At 37.7% G+C, this 18,747-nt stretch overlaps 1 protein-coding gene across 6 annotated transcripts in view; it reads right to left on the bottom strand.

The window, feature by feature from the left end:
• The window catches only part of CDK14 (cyclin dependent kinase 14), a 326,690-nt gene that overhangs the window by 136,993 nt on the left and 170,950 nt on the right, over positions 1 to 18,747 (bottom strand). For all 6 annotated transcript variants that reach the window (XM_059469292.1, XM_059469252.1, XM_059469276.1 and 3 more), the window contains 2 exons: positions 11,461 to 11,581; positions 374 to 467 (listed from right to left, as the gene is read on the bottom strand). In XM_059469292.1, coding sequence (XP_059325275.1) covers positions 374 to 467; positions 11,461 to 11,581 — 215 coding nt within the window. The remainder of the gene's footprint in view (positions 1 to 373; positions 468 to 11,460; positions 11,582 to 18,747) is intronic.

Here is an 18,747-nt window from a genome sequence, read left to right as displayed (position 1 = left end):
TATTTTGCTTTTCCTTTATACATCTATATAACAAAAAATACTTGGCATTAACACTACAATATTAGTAGAAGATCAATAAACCCATCCAGAGCTGTCCTCTGCAAAGTGAGAATGACAAATTGTCTGGATTTCCATTACCTTGCATTTGGAAAGATTTTCCACAGTTGCATAAGCCTCCTTGTTTAAAAAAACAAACAAAAAAAGTGAAAAAATGATAAACAGAACTTTTTACAAAATATATCAAGTAAACTGTATCTAGCCTGTGGACCGGGCTTCTGATCCTTGGCTCTATCAGTAATTTAATTCCTAACACAAAGAAATATGTGAACAGTTATTAATTGATCATTTTAATCTTACTTCAATAAAAACTCACCAGAAATATCCTTTCAAGTTGATCTTGAATGTCTTTCATTCCTGGAAAAGCAGCGACCCCTTGAATCATTTCTACAAAGATACAACCCACACCCCTACAAAAGGAAAAAATAAAGGCAAAGTTAGAAAGATTTCTTATAGACCAAAAAGCCAACAACAATGTTTTTGTATCCTTTACCAGCCTTTAAATATTTTTTTTAATTGATGCCAGGTGGAAGGACAGACAGGTGCATTTGCTAAAATCAGTGTATACAAATGAACACTTCTCAGGTGCTTGAAGAAAGGTGTAGAGGTAGCAGGAGTATGGTTGGTGAGTGTTGAGACCAATAAGGCACAGCTGCTGATTTCTGTATTTGTGCTTCCCAAGCAGAATAGTCATGCTCCCAAAGAAACTCTGGAGATGTGGGAATGAGAAGCTGAACAGGGACAGACCAAGGACATGGAAGCACATTTAACATAAGAGGAGGAGAATCTGGGAAAAGGTGAGTAAAAAGGAGAAGGGCACGTGGCTGCTCACAGGCACTGAGCTTAACTACCACCCAAATGCTCGGGGATGTACTTGCTTGGACTTTCTTCTCCCCTCTTCCAGCAGAACTGAAAGCAGCTCAAAGCCCACAGCTGCTGACCCCATTCCCCAGAAGCTCTGGCTGAGGGGTCCTGCAATGGGATGAGGGGTCCTGGCAATGGGTCCTGCCTGGTCCTCCATGGGCTCCTTCCTCTCCCCACAGCAGCCACCTCCTTTACAGCTCCTGTCCTCGGCTTCCCACACAAGCTACTCCACACCAGTCCCCCTCATCCCACTGAGTTCAGCAAGTGGCAGAAGTACTGGGAAATCGGACACTAAAAATATCTGAGGTTCGCTAACTACAACACAAAGAATGCATTCTCAAAGGTTGAGGAAAGCTTTTGTGACTCCATCTGAAATTCCAGATAAACTGTGAACTTCCTGCATCTCAAAAGGAAAGCAAATTACAAACTTGCACTTGCATCTTTTCCAGATGAAAACAGCTCAAGAGTTCCTTGTTCCCTCAGCAAAAATAATTTTAAGAGGAAACTTCCCTTTTGGCTATCAATAGGATGCAGAATTTGATTATATATTTCAACGTCTTCAATTGCATTTTTCTGCATACATTTTTCTACAACTTTCATATGCTAACACCCACATATGCTGTACAACCACATCTGTGTAAGCAACCACACAAAACCACTCTTCACTCAAAGTAATATGTTTAAATCCCCAAAACATATATCAAAATTAAGTAGGAATTTGCAACACTAACTACAGCACCACCTCCCCCTGAAATTGAGAGTTTTGTTTCTGCATCAGAAAAATCCCAGCAATAACCTCTAATTTAACTTTGTTTTTAGAAGTAAGTTATTTGGAATGTAGTAATTACATACTTTTTCATTGCTTATGCATCATGATGATGCATTCAGAAGACAGCATTTAATTTTAGGATTTGTGTGCATATATTAGAGAGGAAGTGGTTCTAGAATAAAACAACTTAATGAAAACAGGTTGCATGTTTTTGTTAAGACTGGAGCTGAGTACTTATAGATACCACTTAACTAAAAGTATCAGTAAATAACCTGTGCTTTACTCATCTCTCAGGCTTTGACAAATACTCAATAATGAAACAATTTTACATTCTAGGACAATGAGGGTTGATAGTCAATTTTTTGAAGAAAATTAAATATACATCACCATTTTCTTATTCTATCATCCAGAGCTTAGATACACTAAGTGAAGCTTGTCATGGCATAGAAAAGTTGAAGAAAACTTTAAGAAAGCACAGTTGCAGGCAAATTTTAGAATAAATCAGGTGTTTATAAAAGAGAGGTTAAAATTTATGTTCCATATGCTTCTGTGGGTTACTAAATGAACTGAATTGATTAAACTGCCATTCTTCATTTAGTCTGGTTAGGGCTTCATTAGGCACAGATAGGCACAATATATCTTTGTCAAATGCTTATAAACAGTACCAGCATCTCAGGCAAGGAAAAATTCAAGATTTTACCCAGGAGCCATTTATTCAAGATGAGCAATAAAACAACTGAGCTTAGACTAAAGAAAAGAGGATCACAGTTCTATTCCTGCAACCTGAAAACTGGTATTTGATTAAATCAGCATATCACTTGAGAGCATATACAAATCTGCAGAGAATCTTCATCTAGCTGTTTGAACAGAAATGTGGTAAGGGCAGCAGGAAGATTCTGCCAAATTTTGCATTGTTTTACATTATTTATAAATTTGTCCACTTCTACTGGTTCTGACACAAGTATAAGCAAAAAAAAAAAAAAACACCAAGTAAGAATAGCAAGCAAAACTGAAGAAAAATTTCCTGCTTGGAAAGAAGAATACTATTATATACATCCTATATCCTATTATATGTCTTGAACTCTTGTGCAGCCTAGAATTCCTTTTAGTGAAAAGCTGAAATAAAAGAGTGCTGGAGTTAAACAAATACCTAATACAAAAATCAAAAGGGTATTATAATCATTGGGGAGCAAAATCATAAGCAAACTTCAAGATTTGAGTTGGAAGACTGCTGCTCTCTTCAGCCCACTTGAAAATTAAGGTTATGATTGGTTTCAAAGGTTATGGTGTTCAGCACATTGACAAGTAGGTCAATAGAAAGAGAAGTTTAAATTAATACAAAAAAAAAAAAAAAGGAAAATAGTAATACAGAAAAAGTGTGGCATGGAACTAGGAAATGGATAGGTAAGACCCAGAAAGCCATAACAGCACATAAAGGCTTGAAGAAGGCTGGATGGTATTTTAGATGTATAGTGGTATTGGTGAATTTTAGGATCACAGTAAGTAGAAACTTGAGTCTGTAATAGGATCCCTGCATTGCAAACTGTAATTGCACACACTGCAAATGAGAAAATAATAACACCTCTGCAAGGCCTTGAAATTTTGTCTTGCTTTTGTAGACCTCACAAACTTTAAACAGTTTAGAGAGGTTTTTAAACAAAGCAAAAACTATTATAATGTCAGAAAAACTGGGTCTTGAGGAAAAAATTAAGAAAATTATGTCATCCTTGGCTACAAGAAAACCCAAGGGGCAAAGGAGAATGTGATGACTCTGTATTTAAAATTATGCAAAACGAAGGACAGGGAAGAACTGATTAGGATTTTAATGATTCCCAGAATGGTAGGTAGGTCCAAAATAGTGTAACTAGAAATAGCAGAATGCCTTTAGGAAATAGAAATTTTAGGGTGAGTGTTAGGGAAACACAATTAATAATTGTGCTATATCCCAGCCTCCCAATGGACTTGAAGCCCAGTTACAGTCATGTAAAACCAGACAAGCTGAAATACTTAAAAATATTCTTCAGGAAACACTTGCATTAACAGCAGAGTGGACAGGATGATCTCACACACCAGTCCCAGCTCTAGTTCAATGACACAAAGATTACTTCTTAAAATATGAAATAGAAGCTTTAAGGTGCATGCATTTCCAAGGGTATGTTATTTAGGTAAATTTGTGCACATTCAGCCTACAATGACATTTTCAGGAAGCACATATAAATAATTTTTGACAAAAGAATATTACTTTAACAAATTTTGGTGTATTCAGTTGGAGTTTTCCTACTCTCTTTATAGGACTTCTGAGTTTGGATGAGTAAGCCAAATGCTGAAATGCTGTTCAGGCATAGGATAAACTTGCCAAGTAAAAGTGACAGCCATATAATGCTGAAATGGGTGGTTTACTCTCTGATGACAAAAAGCAGGACTAAACCTATTGATATATTGATGAGACCATACATGGCCATGCCACCTAATATTGCTCTTCTATTGTCCTGCTTAATTTCCTGGGACTCTGGCTGTCGCTGTACAGCCTTACACAGAGTAAGAGTTACTAGCGCAGCTGAATGGCTTCTCTTGCATTTGAATTGACATAGTAAATGAGCCTGTAAAAAGGAAGTTGAACCCCTCAGAAGCCTCCTTTTTTTGTTGTTTTTGGGGGTTTTTTTCTGCACAACTTTTATAATTCAGAAGGGTATTCCCTTAAAATTAACTTCCTTACTTGGTGGATTGGTCTTATGTGTTTGGCTTAGGGATTCACATTCCTGTCTCTGTGTAACAAAAATTCTTATTGCTACAAGAATCTCCAGCAAATCTGTATTGAATACTGTAAAACAAACAAAAAGAAGCATAACAGCTTTGGTAAGGCACAATATAAAGGGAAGGTTCCTTCAGTTAATATAATAACTTTTCTAGACGGAGCCATAAAAGAAAATACAGACTCACTCCAGAAAGAGGAGCTGTTTCCAAACCAAGTTTTAGTTTATACTTAAATCAAGTATATAGAAACCCAGTATTTCTTACTATATATGTTTTAAAATGTTGAATGTTCTGCTTTGAACAGATCTGCGTTGTAGCAGGCTCAGTGCAGGTGATAATATTCAGCATGATCTTTGCAGTGAAAACCTATGCTGGGTCTTCACACGATATTTTTATCTAGTCATTAAGCCTGTTTTCTGTGTGCAGGGTTTGGCTTCAGAGGGGGAAGGCATTTTATGAAAGCCAAGTAATTCCTTTCAGTAATCCCTGGTGAGATTTCTGAAATTCAAAGGAACTACAGAGTTTTCATTCAAGCTTCCCAAACTACACACTGTTTGTAATGTTAAATATATCAGAATTAAAAAGCAATCTGACAAACAAATAAAAACACAAACAAAACCCCACAAAACCAACACACACTCTCCTTCAAAATCCTGCTGCTTTACTTTTTTATGGATTTGTCACCAAGATGCAATACTGTAGCATCTTCCATAAACTCCTAGTAATATACATGTTGTAAGGGCAAAGAGATTTTTATCTTGTCTGATTTATTCAGGGAAAAAAGGTCATGTTTCTTTATCATCCTTCTTATGAACACAATGATGAAAACAAATTTTGGGGGAAAGGAATGTAAAGCAAGGGACTCTTTTCTCCTTTAGTGACAAAATCTGATTTATTTCTGCTGCAGCAGACTGCTGGCATACCCACAAAAGCTGAAGTTGGTTGGAATTTGTCTTTCTTTGATATATAAGAAATAACATCTAATGGATGATACAGCCTGATAAAAATACAGCGGCAATAAGGCAAACAGCAGTTGTCACATCAGAGGTATTGAGTGAACAAAAATTCCCCTTACATGATGACAAAAACCATTAAAATTTGTGCAGGTATCATATGCAATGAATAATAACTAATTTACTTGATAACTCAAGGTATTTCTTTACAGTCAGACTTGAAGTAATTGTAATTTCAAGAGAATAGAGTGGTCATGTTCTTGCATGTGTCACTGAATACCTAGAAATAAAAGCTCCAGAATTTTTTTCGCTTTGTAATAATACTCAGTTTCTATATTAAGAAATACTGTATTCATGAAGGATTAAAACGTACATGATCCCTTCTTGTGGGATTCTTTCTATTGGACTCATTTGTTCTATAAAAGCAGAGTCAAAATAAGAAGAAAATAAAATACTCCTCAAACTTGAGCAACATTTTGCCAGGAGACACTTTCTTGTTGAACGTGTACTTCCCGGTTTTCTTTTCTGCATCCAGATACTTTCATAATTTACTTTCCTTACACACATGAAATGTATTTCTACAAATGAAAAAGTTAACAGCAAACCTGATGTTGCAAATGGACAAAAGTCGTTTTCAGATTTCAGCATTTCAGGGACTTAAATGTGCTTCCCATAACTACAGACCCAGACAGTTCCTCACACACAGCATTTCTATGAATATGAGCCTACAGAATTTTCCAATCAAAAGCTAATTCAGCTGATAAAACTTTAGAAGAACTCGCTGACAGCAAGAGAAATTAACCATACCTTTACAGTCACTGCAATACTACCCTAATCCTACACATTAGCATTTCTTTGGAGTGGAAGTCATAGTCCTGAGGAACATCAAGGGCAAGAGAGCTAATTTGCCCCGTGCTGTTTTCTCTCAGGCCCCAAGAAGTATTTCTTCAGGGCATATTGGGACTCGGACTACTGCTCTCACTGCAAACCTTTTACAAGAGAAACAGGATAAAAATGCCTTTGTAATGTCCCCCGTGTAAAAACCATAATTTGGTGCATTTGTGTCTAAGACAAAATCCATTTTTATGTAATGAATGTCTTAATTACGGTTGCAGGTCTTCATTGGTCAAATATTCATGAAAAAATGCTTGGAATTGTAGTGAGCACTCAAATCCACACTCTTAGCAGGCTATGTGGGAAAAGTGGTGTGTTCCCACATACCATTTATTTTTCTAATAATAGGATAGAAAACCTCCATATGAACAGGTTTCCCTAAATTAAGCTGAGATTTGAAATCGTGTATAACAACCTAGATGTAACAAAGTTAAATACGGGTGATTTAAGAAGCAATTTTGTAGCATTTTACTGGCCTACTTTCTAATTTATTTCTTCTGCAATACTAAACATAGCTGATGCTAGTTAATAAATGTGAATTTAAAATATATCCCAGGCCATTACTGCTTAGGTACTGTAACTCAGAGTGTATTTTTTATAAACAAAACAACAGAATATGCAAAAAAAAAAAAAGCCAGCTGTTAGCAAACACAGTATAAAGACAGCTGCACTTCAAAATAAAATATCCCTAGTGACTTCTTGATGTAAGCAACCCAGATGTAGCAGCAGTGCATGCATTACCAGAATCAAATGGATTGAATAGCCTCTTTAAATTGCCTCATTTACCAATATTATATTCTTCCCGTAAGGAACAAATAGAATTGGTTAATTTAGGGATTTTTCCCCTATGTTTCTGTGTTACTTATATATGGGTTTTAGTAATCCATAAACCCTTTATGTGTTGAAGCCTATTTTCCTTGCATTGACTTTCAAAGGACTGTAAAATTCAAGGATTAGGACAAGTTACACCAGAGGCAATGCAAAACCATTTTCCTAGGCACTAGTAAGTCCTCATCAAGGGGGGAAAAAAAGCTATATCAAAGGTTATCACAACTCTTTGATGCAGTTGTGGGTAGTATAATACATTCATATAATGCTGCTGTATCAAATGCTGTCAGCAGTAAATCACAAAGCCTGACACACTGATTTCCATCACCAGCCTGACACCACTATTGCATGTACATCTTCATTAATATTATTTTAATGCCAGTGGCTATTTAAAAAAAGAATGCAGGAGAATGTAACACTGCATGTGGATCATTAGCTTTTAGTTACTATTCTAATTCTCTACACCAGCAAATGAAGTGTAAAAATAGCCTGCAGCCTCTGCCACCTGCTTCCCAGCCACTGTCCAGTGGTTAATATTTGGACTACTTTTTCATGCAGCTGGTCTTCCACTCTGTGGGAGCCTCACTTTCTGTTCCTGGGGAGCCACCATGAAATGTCATTTATCATGGCTATAGAAAAAGCCCTGTGATCTTATTTTTTTTTTCTTTTCTCTAAATAGAGGAAACAGCTGTGCTTTCTACCTTAACATTATTTAAATATTTAGTGAAGTAGCTGCCTAGTTTTGTCATCATGTAGATCATCAACAACGACACAGGAGAGCACACACTATCTGCCATAAGGACATAATGCCAGTAATTGCATAAAAATGCTAATGCTACAAACACACTTTTGATAACAAATTACCAAATTATCTTGGAATCTGATGGTAGACAGGTTTCTCCACGTCTCCCTTCCTCCCACTCTGGGAAGCCACTAAATGGCTTTAATGTAATTATGGCTCAGCTCTGTACAAGCATTGTGTGAGCACAGCCCCGAGGCTGCCGGGCTCCAGCCGAGCTCCCTGTCAGATGTGCCAAGCAAGCACAAGTGACCTGAGCAGGCAGCTACACCTCTCACCATCAGACTGCAAGTGCTGTCTCACACACAAGCCAGAAAAGCACAGAAGTAAAATCTAAAGCTCTTCTGTCACACACAGAACACATCTGCTCTCATCTGACTTCTGCTGTGGCAGAGGCTGAGCCCCTGCACAAATTGCTGCCACGTGTAAAAAACTGTATTAGCAGGTCCCTTTTTCCTAAGCCGTTCACAGTTCCTCACACTGTACAGGGCAGAAAAATATTGTAAGGGCTAAAAATTGAGCACAAGAGGAATTTGACATTGTTTTTCATCTGAAACAGAGCACACCACCTCTGACCCCTGAGCACCTGGATTGTTTTCAGGCTTCTACAAAATGCTCTGTGCAAGAGAACATCATTTCTTGATATCATTGAAGATGTAACTATTGTGTTCTTCTCCAATACTTCAGTCATTTTTATCAGAAAACAAAATAATGACCGGGATTGCAGAAGTAGCACCGGTCTACCATCAGCATTTAAACTCCTTACCTGATCTTCCCTGCTGCCCATGTAATTTGAATATAAACATTATGAAGGACATGCTCAGTCTGCAGGTGTAGTAACTTTTAAATGCTTTTAATTAGCTACATGACTTAATGTTTATTACAGGAACACCACATGTTTTGATTGGACCTTCTAATTTTACTAAAATCATCACTGGGGGGAATGTTAAAAGATCTATTTTTGACAAGCTATTGAACTTTGGAGAAAATAATTTTTATTTGTGGAAAAATTTTCAGCAACAATAAAAATGTTTTAAAATCCTTTGTTCAGTTTCACAGTGCAGTGTTTTTTAAACTGGGAAAAGTTTAAAAAATATTTTAAAGTTAAAAAAATATTGCTTTTATCTAAAAGAAAACATTTTGAAGTGCTTTTTTGAGCAGTTTGCTCTATTAAAGCATTAATACTTTTGTTCAGCAGTTTCTGTATAGTCTCTGTAATTGACAAGCTGACTCATGTGTGTGCAGACACACAAATACGTGTGACTCAAGAACTGAACAAATGTAGAGAGAGCTATGACAAAGTGAGCAGAAAGGACTGTTTATCTCTCCCAGCTATCTCCATCCTTGTCTTGCCTCACCCCAAGCAAGCTGAGCCTCTTGCTGAGGGCATCTGAGGTACTACTTGGAAAAGAGGTGATTGTAGAACATCAGGAGCAGATGGGCTGCAGAGATTGCATGCAATCTGTGAAGACACCAGGTTGAACCTGGCATTTAGGAAAACAGGACAGTTTTAGGATAGATGAGAAACTGAGATGCAGGAGGAAATTATTTTAGACCTGTGAAGTGGAGAATGGTCTGAGGAAAACCAGGGAATTGATACAGAAGATGCTGCCTTTGTCTCTCTGGCACACTTGTAAGATCACAGTGGCCACATTTGGAGTTTCCTCACTGTCCCTTCCTTACCTCCTGTTCAGCTTCCCTTAGAGCTCAGGGAAGTGCAGCAGCCAGGGCCCAGTTATACTAACCACCCATTTCAGTGTTAGATACTCTAGTATTATACTCTGTAACCTCTTCAGATGCAACAATCTTGTGATTTCTAAATCATGCCCCCAGGAGTCAAGATTTTCAGGAAAACCTGTTTTCTTCCCATAATCTCTGATTTCAGGTACAGGACTAAAAACAACCTCATATTTAGTTCCCTTTCCCAGCCAAAAACTTTTCCTGCTAGGTCTTCAGTTTCAATATTACACTGCAAGATTACCTTAAAAATATTATTCACACACCATATGAAAACATAAGGTGCTTTTAACCTTATCTTACAGTTACCTCTAGATTTTAATATTATTATTAGTGTATCTTTGGTTTGTGTGTATTAAAGATATTTCCATGAACTGCAAAATAATTATTGCATTTTTCTGAAAATTCCTCAGTATAATTTTTTCTCAAATGAATGAGATGTATATTTTTTTCTCAAATGAATGAGGTTTAAAAAGTCAAACATGCATTTAAAAAACCAAAACAAAACTAACCAACCTAAAAAAAACCTCAAAGCAAGCAAGGAACCAAACAAAACCCAAACATATTCCAGAGCATCTTATTTTCTTTGTAAGGAAGAGGGTTTTTTTTCATATTTCAGAATTTGTACAGATTACAGAGATCCTATCACCTCAAAACCTACAGAATAAATGAAGGACTTCCAGTTTGGTTTTTAATAGTCAAAAAACCAAATACCTTCCTTGTTCAACAGAGAGCTAAATAATGTAATCAAAAATGAGCAAGGTGATATATATATATTGTACAAATCAATCTACTCTTCTAAATCTGCAAGTCTAAATAAAATGTTTAGGTTTGAAAGAGAACTATTCAACAATATCTACTGCTATCAAATAAAGTAGATTAAGAACTGAGGTTTTGTGCTCACAGACAGAATTCTGGTTTTCTCCTTGCTACAAGTGAGCATGATGAAAGTCAATCTCTTGCAAAACAAGCGTCATATCATAGGAAAGTACCACACTTAGGCTACAAAAGTCAGACTACAGTCTCTTGCAAAGCACCAAGGGCATCCAGGCCTGTGTCAGGAATAGTGTGGCCAGCAGGAGCAGGGAGGTCATTCTACGCCTGTACTCGGCACTGGTGAGGCCACACCTTGAGTGCTGTGTCCAGGTCTGGCCCCTCAGCTTGGGAAGGACCTTGAGATGCTTGAGCTCATCCAGAGGAAGCAACAAGGCTGGGAACACAAACCCTGTCAGGAACAGCTGAGGGAGCTGGGGGTGTTTAGCCTGGAGAAAAGGAGACTCAGAGGTGCCCTTATCACTCTGTACACCTTCCTGAAAGGTGGTTGGGGTCAGGTGGGGTTGGCCTCTTTCTCCAGGCAGCAACTGACAGAACAAGGGGACACAGTGTTAAGCTGTGCCAAGGGAAAAATAGGTTGGATATTAGGAAAAAGTTTTTCACAGAAAGAGTGATAAAGTACTGGAATGGTCTGCTCAGGGAGGTGCTGGAGTCACCATCCCTGGATGTGTTTAAAAGAAGACTGGATGTGGCCATGGTTTAGTTGAGGTGTTAGGGCTGGGTTAGACTCAATGATCTTTAAGGTCTCTTCCAGCCAAGTGATTCTGTGAATTCTGTGTCAACAGCTGGCAGCAGCTGCCAGCCAGTGGGGTGGCAGGAGGGGATTCCTTCAGGAGATACTGCATGAACCACACATGTCACTACACATACATTTTTTAACCTGTACCAATGATCCCACTACATACTTGGTTTAATTGTCCAAAAAACCAAGAGCTAAAGCATCTACATGGGGTCTTCTCATCTACACTTACCACATGTCAAGGCAGGTAGAATATTCTGTTGATCCCAGAAGGACATCTGGAGGCCTGTACCATAGGGTTACCACTTCATTAGAATATGTATGACTAGGAACTGATTTAGCTCTTGCAAGACCTGTGGGGTAAACACAAATAAATTAATGTAAACAAAGCAAAGAAATGCTTTGCTGTACAGTTACAATCTAAAAGGATGTATGAGCACCTATCATGTCATGTGACAGGCATGTTGCAAGAGTGTTTTCTTCTAGAACTGGAGTACTTTACTTAATGGTAGCATCTATCATTAAGTACCTGGCTGAACAGAGCTGCAAATATTATGAAGGGATAATAAAATATGCTTTTCATAATGACAACCACAGGCCCAGGGGAAATGAAAATATATACTGTGGTATACCTAAATAAAAGACAAATAAACAAAGATTTTAATTGCCGTTAACTGCTCATCCTGAGGCATGAATAGTCTTCCATTTCAGGGTTATTTAGAAAAAGAAAACGAAAAGGAAACTCCCAGACAAATGATGCCACAGATGAGATTTGGCTTCTTAGGGAAGCCTAGGAAACCTTCAACAGCTTGCAAAGCCCAGTCTGCTTATTCAAGTTTACGTTTGAAAGCTGTAGACACAGTTACACATTACCATTCAAATAAATATTAAAATTGCAGCAATACAGCAGAAAATTGTATGTGAAAAATTCCTCACTCTCAAGAACTGCATATTGGCAGTGCTCCAATTTTAGAAACCATTTCAATAAAATATGTGGCCTACTAAAGATATAATAGTTACAATAATTGTATTTTAAGCCTGTCAGTCATTTAAAATAATTCACATTGCTACACAATCTATGTAAAACAGAGATCGTCATATGCTAAACCAAGAAGTTTACAAGTATGTTTCTCCTACAGACGACTCTCTCCTCCAGAAAATGGAAAAAGATCTTCAGGGCTAAGGTGACTCTTCCTATCATGGGCCTTCAAATGCTTTTTCCAAACTATCTGACCCTAGCTACTGCCTTGAGAACATCCATTTCCTTGCTGGGAACATTGGACATGCACAAGTAATGAAAATCAGGAGAATGCAGTACTGGGTGGTTTTTTGTGTCTTTTTGATCTACAGATTTTCCTTTCAGAAAATAAACGGATTTACTATAAGAGAAGGTCATGGTTTACACCTTACAGAAACAAAGAAACAAAGTCATACACTCAGAAAGGAATAAACAACATAAGAATTCCTGAAAGTGTGCAGAAGAGAGTCCTTTGCCCCTTTCTTCTTAATACACTAGAAAAGCTATTTATGGACATTTACTGTCAGTGAATACATCTCCATAGTAATGATGGCCAAACTTGCCAGCAGATTGCATTATCAGCTGATTATAGCAATTAGAGCAGTGTAGGGGAATAATACAAATTGTATGCTATGATCCATTCTTTTAAAAATTACATTTGAAACATGAATACCTATTTTTTAAATTTGCAGACCTCCACCTCTTTAAGGCTTGTGCACACATCCATCAGCTTGATGAACAATTTGGCTTACAAAAACAATCCAGGGCTGGCCAGCTACAGCCCCAAAGAGGCCAGAGGAGAGGTCACATCGCATGTTCCACAGTGTCTCTGCCTCCAGAGTAAGGTTTTTGCTTCTACAAAACCAGAAACCACCAGCAGCTCTAACTGGTGAGCAGCTCTTATTCCTGGCACACAGGACCATTAGCAAGCCTGAGTTTCTGAGCATCAATATCCCATGTGACTAAACTGAAACAGTATTCCCTGTATTTGTGGACATGGACCTACTACTACTAAGAAATATAAAAATTATGAAAGGATTTGAGAAGTCTGGACGGTGAATGATTCCATCCTTTTTGCCTTCCTGTGTCTTCCCCATTAGCCTTGCCTGAGGAATACTAAATTTGTTGGCAAATTCTAATCTTCTACCAAGCTTTCACAGGAAAAGAGGCATAACTAAGCAGGGGGAAAGGCCTCTTGAAGAAGCCACATCATGTATATTGGGCAAAACTATCAAAAACTTTAGAGCTTGTGGGATGACAAACTCAAATTTTCATGGCACAAATTGATCCACACATTCCAGAAACCTCCCATGTAGAGAGAAATGAGTACGTGACTTTTCATACCAGAAATGATGTTGCAAATAATAACACCATAACCATGGTTCCCAGCTGGCTTCCTCCCCTTTACTGACAAGGATGCAGCTCTGCAGGAGTGACAGTCAGCCCAAGCACACCTTTTCTCCTCTCCTATCACTGCTCAGCCTGGAACCAGTCCTCCCTTCCAGCTGGGAATGCCACTCATGCTGTTTCCTCAATATACTGCTTCTAGATCTTCTCCAGCTCTAATTCATTCCAGGTTAATGAAAATCTGTCCTATTTTCAAAGAATGGCCCTTTTGGGTGTGTCCCAGCCTGCTGGACAACAAAATGTTTTTCTTTAATCCGTTCTTCACTCCCCAAACACTATGAAAGTTTCATTTGAGGTTGGCCACTGCATCTGGTTTCTCAGTTATGAGAGGATCATTAATGGAATTGAGAAACATTTAAACAAAATCCTAATTTGTAAAAGCAAGCTGAGGCCCTACATTGGTATCAGACAGCAGCACCAGGTTAAGAGGTGCTCCAGTTTCAGTTAAACCATAACGAAAGGCTTATGAGTACAGGCCACATGTTTTAACTTGTGGCCAATTGGTTTCCTAGCTGGCCACATACACTGCTTTGGAAAGTAAATGGGAAAATGGAAAGCAGGAGTGAACAACCAAGCGAAATATTTACAAAAGCTAAAATTTGGAAGGGGAAAATCTGGCACAGTCCCACTGTTCAGTCAGCCACTCACTCCCCTTGTGCAGGACTGACAGGACCTGAATCAGGCTAATGCCTCAGAGGAGATGCTTTCTCACAAGGAGGGAGCAGCCTCTGCTTTTTCTGAATAATTCTCTGCTCTGCATAAAGAATGCATTTAGCAGTAATGAACACTTTCACTCAAAATTAATGCAAATGTGTCTCATCACACATGAGATATGGAAAAAATAATCTTTCAGATATATTCACCATCTAAAGCGAATTCTTTCCAAATATATATGTGAAAAACACCAAGATACTACATTTATTGTTTTGATGATCCAGATACAAATAGATGACAGTTACCAGGGTTTTTCCAGATATCCTTCTGCAAGAAAACTTGCTATATATTTTATACCCCTTTGCATATCCAAATATGCTTACTCATGCAAAATTTATTTAAGCACATCCTTCAGCTGAAAGAAAACTGAAGGGTAGGATTAATTAGCACAGCATGTTCGATCACTTTCTTTAAGGGTTCCCTGTCTGTTTCCATGGTTACACTACAGGAAGAATGACAATCTCATTTTAAAAAAACAGAGCTTATAGGGGATCATCAAAACTTCAAACCTTAATGGCCCATGTGCATTAAAGCCAAAAGGTAAGTGGCAGATCACGAGGTGAGCACACAATATTTACATATTGCTGCCTGAGCACTCTTTCAGCCTGGGGAGGTGGAGGAAGGATTTCCTGACAAGCAGAGAACTCCCCTCCAATCCCCGTGTCTTATAAAGATAAAGGTCAGAACATGCCCTGCTGTTGCAGCCCTATTTTGAGAGAAGGAATCCAAAGAAGGAATCCAAAGATAAGGCCCAGTTATTAAAATTAAGGTTGTGTCAGACCCACTGGGGAACTTGTGTGTAATTATGGAAAGGACAGACACTGTTTAATGTTCTCCAGGCACTGACTTCTTATGACCATTATTTACCCAAAATGAAAGAAGAAACTGTTCTATGCATTACATACTGCCAGGCTTGCACAACATCATCTAGCTGCTCTGTGGCACAAACCACAACTTAATTTTAACTCATTCATTAAACAACAGCTCAGGATATCCTGGGAAGCATGGTATTTAAAATATAGAGTGAATGATCTATGCCTATGTATGTTTATGTCTTTAACACAGAAAATCCCCTGCTGCTCCTACTCTGAACTTATAAAAAAAAACCCACCTTTTTTATTTTTTTGAGAAGAAATTTTCTTGCTTGGTAAACACAATTGTCTCTGCCTCATCTGGCTCTATCTTAGACTCAGAGGATGTATCTGATTTTACCTAGGATCAGTTATTGACAAAACATACTGCACTGATTTATCACTAATTTTTAAATTGTATTAGGCTTTTACAAGAGGATTTAGCTATATCCAGACTCAAGACTTATCCAAAACACACACCTTTGGTTACATAAGCACAAATATTAATATTTGATACCTCTCTAGCTGCAGGATAGCTTCCTTGTCAACTTCATATGACAATCGGAAGCTTTGTTCACAGCAAATATGATTCTGCAAATGAGAAAACCAGTCATGTCTGCAAAAACAAAGGCTTAGCAGCCATGTGCATGGTTTCCTTTTCTATTATACCTTAAAAGTGTTGAGCAGCATATTATTTTGATTTAGATGTATCTTAAAAGGCTCTAGCAAGGATACTAAAAAATAAGGTGTTCTTCTTGTTGCTTTTCCTTGATTCAACTTCTTTATGTGCTTCCTTTTATAGCTTCCTGTTTTGTTTATTTAACGATTACTTAGTTTGAAGTAAATGGCTTATTGAACTGCAACTGAGTCAGTAATAATATTAAAATTTTGCTAATGTATTCTGTTGTAGATCATGAACTGTCAGCTTAACCTATTTACTCAGCTGCTTGTTTTCCAACAGAAGCACATTTATTCAGTGAATACTTGAATGACAGCAAAAAAAAAAAAAAGTAAAATGGGTGAAGACACTGACACTGCTTCAATGAAGTGGTCAACACTCTAACCCAGAAGCCAGTGCTGGCAATCAAAAGTGCCCTGCAGCCTTTAGGTCCCTCTGCTGTTTATCTGAATGCATCTGTCTCCAGCATGAAGCTTTACCTGAGCACCTGAGTTAAATTCCTCTCAAGTAAGATAAATTACCTACAACATCCTATGTCCTGGTCCTAATATAGCCATTAGCTTATGATAGTGCTGTTCATTTATAAAAGTTACTCACAATCAGAGAAAGACTAATTAGGGTTTCAAATTAGTATTCCCAAAATGCACTTGAGCAATGACTAGTCTTCCAAACTGGAGTGCAGGAGTCAGTTTTCAAGGGAGAGAGAGAAGTAAGACAAAAGGCATGTGTGCCTCTCAGCCTGTCTGGTTTTTCCAGCTGTTATCAGCTGTTGTAATAAAAGATTATTTTCCCCTACAAGTCTTATCTCATGTAAGTCTTCAGACAATCACTTACAGTAACACAGATGATAATTATTCCAGTCTGTGAATAGGACTCAACTGTCAGCTGACAAACACAAGTTACAGAATGGGGAGACACAAATACTTTTCCTGCTACCAGAAAGAATGACTCTAGCACTCATGAAAAGTGTTTGCCCCTTTCCAACAAATCCAGCATCATCTTTTCATAACCTTTCTCCTCTGCCCCCTGTGCCTCCCAAAGGATCATAGGGAATAGAAAAAAGGGATACAAGAAAGAGCTCAAATATTGGTTGTATATTATAAGGTCCCTTTGGTTTATTTGTTTGAGAGCTATCATAGCTGTAAATCTGTTTATTTCTTTGCTTTAAAATACTTATAAATAATTTCCAATATATTTTGAAAAAAGGCACACTGATTTTGAACGTATACTATGACTGAGAAATTTATTCCTTGTCTATAAGCAGGAAAAAACCATACTAAAAATTGGGTACTGTGCAAAAAGTGGCACAGAAATACAAAAGAAATATACACTTCACTTTTGACACCAGGAAAACATAAATACTCCCATGGCATTCTGGGTCAGCATGAATATGTTCAAAGTGCCTCTACTAGTCTGGAGGTACAAAAGTAACTGTGTGGGTAGGGGAAAAAAAAGGAAACAAACTGCATCAACATTATAAACATTCACATAGATGTAAAAGCTAGCAGCACTCAAGGACAGCAAGCAGTTTGACATCAAAGATAATTTCTGCATTACAGAAAAGACCTGGATTCCTTATGGACATGGTACACATGCTCACAATAGCCCAAACAGGTGGTTGATTTAAATCTTGCTTTCCAGATTCCGGATTTTTACTTATCAATTTCTTGTTTCATAAAAAGTCTACAAGAAGATGATATCCTCTACTTCTATAAAAGCCCCAGTAGGAACATGCCACTGTACTAATAAGGCTGTAAGTGAAAATGTCAGAATTACTCATTTCACAGTGAAGTTATTAGGTTTGAAGCAAAGAGTTAACAATTGCTGAACAGATGGTTTTAAATTAGAAAGATCTGCAGAGTGCAGGGAGGAAGTTCTAGAAGGACAAACAGGCAGAAAATAATTCTTCACTGAAAATGAGAGCTAATACATCTGAGGATATTTTAATATTCCTTGAGAAAAGAGAAAAAACAGGGAAGCAGCTATGAATGAATGAGCCTAATCAATACTGAACAATTATTTGTGTAATAGTAATAATTTACATGTGGAATTTTAAGACATGACCAATGAACTTGCTGAAGACAAGAAAGGTAACAGACCATTTTCACACAGGTTTGAGGTATAAATGTTTCATCACCATTAGGATTTTCCATTAACAAATCAAAGGAATCAGAAAAGACCAAAAAAAAAAATATTCAGGAGAGCAGTGTTGTATGGAGACAAACTGAGAGCTATGGATGCCCCATTTGGTGAAGTGTAACAGTCCATCAAGCACCAAACACAGAAGCTAACAAGCGACTGCAGGCTATTGTGTTTGAAGCTAACAATTTACTGTGATCTCTACATTTATAACTAAAAGCAGGAGAGCAAGGGTCATTTCTGGATGACTCCATCTGGCATTCAAGTAAAAATGAACCAATCCTTTCCAACTGGTACCTGAATAACTTATCATTTGATAGATATTTGTATCCTATCATTTGTATGGCATGAGACAGGTTAAATGCAACATAGCAGTAAAGAAATAAACAGGCTCTCCAAGACTTATCTCTTTTAGAAAATCATCACATAGACAAACTGCCTTCCCCTCTACCCAGGTGCAAAGAGAACTGAACACCTATCAGATGCAACTCAATTTTATACAGGGCATCAGTACCATTCAAGTCCTTTTAGTTTCACGTTGTATGAAACCTGTCAGCTGAAGAACTGTTTAATAAGCACAATTTGGTGCTACTGTAGTGACTCACAGTCATCCACACAGAAACACAAAAGCTAGGTTTCACTGACAGTTTCATGTTTGAACATCTAATCCCCGTTTCTTACCCTCAGGTAATTTTGTCTCTTAACTGACCA

This window comes from Ammospiza nelsoni, chromosome 1, assembly GCF_027579445.1.
Source record: "Ammospiza nelsoni isolate bAmmNel1 chromosome 1, bAmmNel1.pri, whole genome shotgun sequence".
NCBI classification, from domain to species: Eukaryota; Metazoa; Chordata; class Aves; order Passeriformes; family Passerellidae; genus Ammospiza; species Ammospiza nelsoni.
Note: the sequence above shows the minus strand (reverse complement) of the source record. Positions and strands in the feature narration are given on the sequence as shown.